The sequence below is a fragment of the Coturnix japonica genome, chromosome 8 (assembly GCF_001577835.2).
Source record: "Coturnix japonica isolate 7356 chromosome 8, Coturnix japonica 2.1, whole genome shotgun sequence".
Lineage (NCBI taxonomy): Eukaryota > Metazoa > Chordata > Aves > Galliformes > Phasianidae > Coturnix > Coturnix japonica.
In genome coordinates this window covers 10,375,637-10,383,087 of record NC_029523.1, presented here as the reverse complement: position 1 = coordinate 10,383,087, position 7,451 = coordinate 10,375,637, and the positions used below count along the sequence as shown (strand labels likewise).

The window sequence follows — 7,451 nt, the reverse complement described above, 5'->3', positions numbered from 1 at the left end:
CTGCCTCGGAACGGGGCCGGGCGGAACCGGGGAAGTTTATTTCGGAAAAGCAAGAAAAGGGGTGGGGGGAAAGGCGCTCTGAGGCATTTGTCGCCGCTGTCAGGGGCTGCGCGAGCGGCTGGCCGGCCCGGAGCTGCGGACTGCGAGCTGTCGGGCTGCCCCGGCCGCGTCCGCTGCTGCTTTCGCCAGGAGCTGCGCGAGCTGCTGCTGCGGGCCCGATCGTGAGTATGGAGGGCGGCGTGAGGGGCCCGGCGTGTCCGGAGTGACAGGTGCCAGCCCCCCCCCGGGAGCGGCTGTGGCAGCTGTGGGGCCGGCACCGCTCTCGGGAGTCGCCGCTCGGGGGAGGGCGGGGTGCTCCCTTCCTCCTCCCTGCCCGCGCCCCGTCTGCTCTCGCCCCGGGGCTGGGGAAGATGTAAGCGGGCCCGGCGGTGGGAGGCGTTTCCCAGCGGCCGGCTGCTTGCCTGCCAGGTGCCCGCTGACCGAGTCCGTGTGTCTGTGTGTGTTCTCCCGGCAGGGCTCGCCGCTCCCCGTCAGCGCTGAGCCCGCCGAGAGCGGCCGCCAGCAGCCATGGTGAGCCATAAGGAGACGCGGCTGCTGCACCTCAACGAGATGGAGAAGCTGGATAAGACCCTCTTCAGGCTGGAACAAGGTGGGCCGGGTGACGGGAGGGCGGCCGGGGCTGGTTTGTTGGAGGGTTCTGTTTGTCCTTCCTCCTCTTTTAATGTTTTCCATGCGGCCCCTGTGGAACAGAGGCTCTCCTTGTACAAACCGGGCTGTATTGACCCTGAGACGTCCTCATAAGTCAAACTGTAGTGTTAATCTGTGCTGTGTTATGCAACACCTCATCTTTAATACAACAACATTGAAACGGAGTAATGATAGAAACCTTTTGTAGTGTCTTAGGTCATGTTTGAGAATACAGTACCCTCAGATTTCCCGTGTCAGTGCTGTGTTGGAGTTCTGACTGCACTAAGATGAACTTGATATTTCTCTTTGAAAGTGTTAATTGTATTCCCCAAGACAACCCCACCTAGAGCTGCTCTATTATTATACTGGTCAGCAAATTCAGGTTCTAAAGTCAAAGCCAGTCTATTTAGGAACATTGTTTTTAATGATGCAACTGTTACTGCTCATGCAGCTCTTCTGCTTATTTTCACTCTAAGCTGGAGCCTCGTGTCAAAGTACTTCAGTAAAGAGGATGGAGATTTGGCTCTTGAGAATAAGAATTCTCTTCAAGTATATCAATTTAAAAACTTTCTGACAGCATAATCTAAATAATATTATTAGGGAAGAAGTGCAGTGCTGGCCCCAACCCTTGTTATTATCTTTCTCCCAGTTGTGTAAGTTTTCTTGGAAGGACTCGGCAATGCACTCCTATCAGGCATTCAGAACACCTCTGCTGGTGGCAGTCTCTGAGAGGGCATGGCTAATTTTGAGCACAGCGGTCTTCATATCAGTATAACTGTTACAGGAAATAAGATATTGATGCCATGTATCCCTGTGCTCTAATTTTAGTCATCCCTGCAATAAAATGTCAGGACTGTACTAGAGACAGTACAGCCTTCAGAACTGAGTTTTTTCATGGCAGATTTGTTTTTGTTGACAATAAAAGGAGCTTCATTTTACACGGCAGACATTCAGGTCCTAAACCACTGTTTTGTCTGATGTTGGTGTAGTAGTTAATAAGAGAAGGTGTAAGCTTGATGAGACTTTAATTTACGTGTACTCAGTGATCAAACTCTGATATTAGATCTGCTAGGATTCTCCACGATGAGTACTTATTTGGGTTGGTTTGTTTGTTTTACCTTGCTCCAGTTTAAGATAGTATGTTCTAAAACTGTTTGAACTTTTAAATTCATTATGTGTATTTTGATAGCTTTCTCTTTTTACAAATACACATATTTCTTTTACTTAAAATTCCAACTCTGTAGACCATTAGGGCTAGTAGCTGTGTTACTACAGTCACCTTCATGACTGGTGTGTAATTCAGTAGAAGTCTGAGGTGCAAGCACTTGCACCTCTTTCAGTCATTTGAAAGGACACTGTAACTAGCTAGGTACCTGTTAAGAAGTTCTCATTCCTTCAATTAAGACCAATTCTGAAATCTGCTGGCTAAATTGTATTCTTCATATCCAGCTGAACAGACTACAGCACATTTTCACATTACATTTTAAACTTAATTGTAGTCCCTTCATCATGGGTATCTTTATTCTAAATACAGCTCTCCCTGAAGCGTGCGTGAGCTGCAGCACGTATACAAAGCTCACTTCAACTTGCTGAGCTCTCAGTTTAATAGTATGTACCCTCTAGACTACACAGAGATATAAATCACCTTGCAGATAAAGCATAAGGAATTTAGACTTCAATGAATTCTCACTAGAAAAAGAAGGAATTTAAAGTATTATGGTTTCAAATTTGTTCCTTTTTTCCAGATATTTTTATGGATCAGCTTAATATATAGACTTGGGAAACTTTCATTTTACCTTTCAGATTTTACCTTTTTTTCACAGTACTGCAAATTGCCTAAAATTGTATGTAGTCTGATGACTGTGATCTTCTGTTACATTTTATTTCCTACACTTTTTATGATGCAAAGCAGAAGAAAATGAGTAGGAGATGAAAAGCGCTCAGTAGGTAATGAGAAAGACTTGAATGAATAAAAAGGTTTAGAAAGCAGGAGAAAAAGATGCTGCAGAAATATACCATTCTGCAAAATGTCTCAGCAGATATGTTAGTGCATTTTCTTATTAACATAAAACCAATTTACAGTTTGCTATTAAAGAGCAGAAATGTCTAGTCTGCCTGATGAAAATTGTTTTGTTTTGTTTTTTTCTCTTGAGGGTTTGAATTGCAGTTTCGATTGGGCCCAACTCTTCAAGGCAAAAATGTTACTGTGTGTACAAATTATCCCGCTTCTGGAGAAGTATTTGATCGCCACAAGTTCAGAACGTTATCGTGGCACAATCCCACGGGAAAAGAGGATGACTCTGACAAATATTGCAAGTTAGATCTCCAAATTTCTGGATCATATCAGTACTATTTTAGTCTTGGGTAAGTGAAGCACAATGCTTACAGCCACAATGCAATCTGCTCCTTTGGTTTGTTTCGACCTGAAGAAATTGCTTTTAAGAGTAAAATCATTATTTTTTTCTATGCATTTTTTAAATGCAACAATGAAGTCTATCTGAATCTGCTCAACAACAGCTGTTAAGGTTGTTGAAGACTTTCTGATTTGAATATGTATATATATAATGAATTTGCAATGGTGATCAATATTCTGTGAATGTTGGAAAAGCAGAACAGCTTTACGAGGTTTCAGTCATCAAATTTTATACATAAGTGATTAGTTTGTACTTATTTCATTTAATAGGAGGTTGTTCTCTGTCCTTCTAGAGTAAAGGTTCTGTTATTCTTTATTTCACGTTACTTACTTCTTTGTTTCAACAGGGGAGTGTGAGTGTCTTTAATGCCCTACTTCTTTCAGCTTCTGTAAGGTAGTTGGTCGTTAAATTCCCTCAGGTTCAAAAGGGCATTTAGCTGAGATCTCTTTCCCAGGGTAGTGCTCCAAATGAATGTCTTTGTGTAAAAGATAGGCAGTCATCTTTTCTTTGTTTCCATCTGTATGCTAAACCAGTATTCTGTCTCCCAAGGTGACAAAGGTGTTTTACTTGCATAGCGTTTAAACTGTTTGCTAATGGCATCCTTGTTAGCAGCTGTTCTAAGCCCATTAGAGAGATGCTTCTTTGGAGAGATGTTTATCACCTGTGTTTCTGCTTAGGCTACCCGCAGTCCTTTCTCCCCAGCTACTCCAGAGTTACTGTGTATTTGAAATAGTTGTGCTTGTTGCATTTTGTTTCTGAAACTGACTAGTGCAATGTGTTTTCATTATTCCAATGGAAATTATTTCTCCTAGAAACGAGAAAAGTGGTGGAGGTTACATAGTTGTGGATCCTATTTTACGTGTTGGAGCCGATAACCATGTATTACCTTTGGATTGTGTTACGCTCCAGACATTCCTCGCTAAATGTCTGGGACCATTCCATGAATGGGAAAGTAGGCTTAAAGTTGCAAAAGAAACAGGTAATGCCAAAATAGGTGTCAAAGGATTCCAAAGGATACCTTTTTTTTTTTTTTTTTTTAATTTTTTTAATGATTTTTTTTAATCTTGTGACCAGAAAACAAAGTTACACTGAGAGTTCATTTGTCCTTTAGTTTATAGGTGTTTTGTTTTGGTTTGGTTTGGTTTTTTTTTTGTTCTTTTTTTCCCCTGGATTCAATTTTAATAAACAGATTAAGCCGGTAAATTTAAGTAATTAGATTGAAGTATTTTCATTAGTGCAAAAATTCAGGATTTCCTAATACAGGAATCTACTTCTTTTGTATTCTGTTGATTTCAGATAGATAAGTTTGTAGAAATTTTTTAAAAAAATACTGCTTAGAATTTTAAATCTGAATCTTCAATTTAATTTGTACTGGATCTTTCAAATTCTAGGCTTATGTATATGTTATAACTGTAACTTACGCTTCTCTCAGTTAACTTCTTTTACTGAAATTTGATTTTCTTATTAAATCAGTGATTTCTTATTTCATAGGTTACAACATGATTCATTTTACACCATTGCAGAAGCTTGGAATGTCTAGATCGTGTTATTCACTGGCTGATCAGTTAGAAGTAAATCCTGATTTTTCAAGCCATAACAAAAAATGCACTTGGAATGATATAGGAGCTCTTGTGGAAAAGATGAAAAATGAATGGAATATGCTTTGCATCACAGATGTTGTCTACAATCATACTGGTATGATTTCTGTGTGAACCACGTTGGTCCTATAATTTTATTTCATTATTTCCTTTGACTTTTCCCCCTCAAAAAATCATTGAAATTACAACAGCTGTGTCTCCATAACAGATGTAGAAGTATTTTGTATTAGTGCTTGAGCTGAACAGAGCCTTTCTTACGTGGCATTAATGAACTGTGCATGTCTGTATTTTTCATATCATGCTTATTTTTGTGATCTGCATTGTGCAGCTTTCAGCCTACATAATGAATTTAACATAAACTTAACCAGACTACTTCCTAGACTACAGAATTATTATTGCTGCCTTTTCTTTTTTTTTTCTTTTTTTTTCTTTCTTTTTTTTTTTTTATACTGCTCTAATTGTGTCTTATACATTGATAACAATCAGAATAGAGACAGGGACTAGGATTAAGCAGTGGAGGAAATGTTACAGCTGTGGGTGTGTTGGTGGTGAAGTAGGCAGTTTTGTTGTTTAAGCGTAAATGTGCTGGTGCACTGAAGGTGCACCAGCTCTTCATAGCTAACATTGCTCTTCATAGCTAACATCCAATTGCTCTTCATAGCTAACATTGTCTGCCCTGCAGAGAGGGACAGTGAGATTGTATTCAAACTATGAAAAGTTAGTCACAGTATTTTGTTACTTGCAAGTTTAGTTATTTGAGTTATGAGAGTTTTTATTATGTTTCAATTGCAGTTTTCGTCTTGCACTCTTAGCTTGAAGACTTCACTAATTAGTATTCTAGTGGCAGAGAACAACAAATTTCAGTTAACTTTTCTATCCCTGTCCTCTGTTTTAAAAAAAACACAAACCCTGAATCACAGATTCCTATGAATTACAGGCTTTTATTTGCTTTAGTTCTTCGGTGTAGTCTGTTGCCAAACATTCTTAGCCAATCAGTCTGCGGTGTACAATGGGTCTTGTTGTTTGCCCTGTCTGTTTGTTGAAATGTTACTCTGTGTGGTTATTAACCCTGTGTCTGAAGGGAATTTGGTTTTGACATTCCCATCAGAAAAAAATTGTGTCTTTCACTTTAACAACTAATGAGGAGTTTAGTTTGTCCCACACATGCTTGAGTTTCTATTGAAACATGCTTGAGATGCTGTGCATTTATGTCCTACCAAGGAAAACGTTTTTGTGGACAGAAATATTTGTCAAAAATAACTACTGGACTTCAATACATACTTGAGAAAGCAGTCACATTGCTACTTGGTTACAGTAGCTGAAGGACTTTGTCAGTTTTCAAGAAGAACCCAAATTATTTTTCATTGATGGGATGGATGAGTGAGCTATTTTTTAAAATTATACCGTGGTGTGTGGATGTTTAAGTGTCTTCAAATGACCAAGGTTCTGTCTTAAGCTATTAATCAAACTGTGTTTGGCTTCAAGCTTTTGAACTCACAATAAGAGTTGAATGTTTTTTGCCCTTTTGGTTGTTAAATATCAGAACCTTATGATTCCCAACTGACTACAAACTTAGTTAAATGCCAGATTTATACACATTTATGCTTATGCTAAATGATCATTGACTGCTAAAGCTGTAGTTTTGCATATGCAGGTGGAGATAGATATTTCAGGTGCTTCTGTAATGCAAAAATAACTACTTAGGGTGTTCTACGCATGTACAACTTGATCAGAAGGAAATTTGACTTTATCATTTTTTGATGATTTAACTGTAAAATGTTTCAGATTTATTTGGATGTAAATGACATAAAATGTATAGCCAGTTATTTTGAGTGGATTATGAATACTACGTGTTAGTTACTAATTCCACAGTATGTCTGCATTAAATGCCTAAAGCACAGAGCATCTCACAACAAATCCTCTCATGCTGGTAATGCAACTCATGAGCTGTCAGCTTACAGCAGTCAGTACCTGTGGCAGTTTCTACTTTCTAGCTGAGACTGCTGTATAAAACGTCAGTGCTTCCCTACTGTTCCTACTGTACAGTCAGGCAACTCATTTTCATTATGAAGTGGTTAAGCTTAAATGTGTGGGTTTATTTCCACTGCAAAGAGGTATAGAATGCTTCTTTAATAGAGAATGGTGGGAGTCAGTTTTTTATGTTAATGTCTCTGTTAGTTTCTATTGAAGGCAGCATCTATGGCCTGACTGTATGTGTAATGTAGATGAATGCACGTTGGCGCATTAGGCAGAATATCATAAATAAACTCACAAACTCTGCCTGAAGAATGCTGTGTTCATCTGCATTTCTTTTTTTTTTTTTTTTTTTTTTTTTTTAGTTTATCCAGAGATAGAAAAGGGTTAATTCCTTTTTTTTTCTAAGCTGAAATATGCTCTTTCAGAAGAGGCTACTATTGTCTAAATGCAGTTTAACGCTTCAGTAAATCTCACTTCCAAGCCCTTGGCCAGTGCCATCAAATGCCACCTTTGTTTGGCTTTATAAAGGGAAAAACAAGTCCTAAGCAGAGAGCATCACTACTAGGTCTTGCTTCTGTTTAGTTGATATAACAATAAATCAGTCTTTTGAAGAAGATCATGAAATAGGGTAATCTTACTTGCATAAAAATGTATTGACTTTTAGAACTTGTTTTCTGTAATTCTCTGTCTTCCTATTGAAATATTTTTATACTTGTGAGTATTGTCTCTATCTGTAACAAATGTAATCACAAGCTTTGCTTTGTGCAATTTTTTT

At 38.9% G+C, this 7,451-nt stretch overlaps 1 protein-coding gene across 4 annotated transcripts in view; it reads left to right on the top strand.

Annotated features, from left to right (window-relative positions):
- Positions 1–61: 61 nt before the first annotated feature.
- AGL (amylo-alpha-1, 6-glucosidase, 4-alpha-glucanotransferase) overlaps positions 62–7,451 on the top strand; it is a 28,505-nt gene continuing 21,115 nt past the window's right edge. For 2 of the 4 annotated variants that reach the window (XM_015870106.2, XM_015870103.2), the window contains exons 1-4: positions 447–649; positions 2,841–3,051; positions 3,914–4,080; positions 4,593–4,796. In XM_015870106.2, coding sequence (XP_015725592.1) covers positions 568–649; positions 2,841–3,051; positions 3,914–4,080; positions 4,593–4,796 — 664 coding nt within the window. In that variant the 5' untranslated portion in view covers positions 447–567. Of the gene's footprint in view, positions 222–318; positions 413–446; positions 650–2,840; positions 3,052–3,913; positions 4,081–4,592; positions 4,797–7,451 lie in introns of those variants that run through there. The other 2 variants (XM_015870105.2, XM_015870104.2) reach the window with 2 other exon arrangements.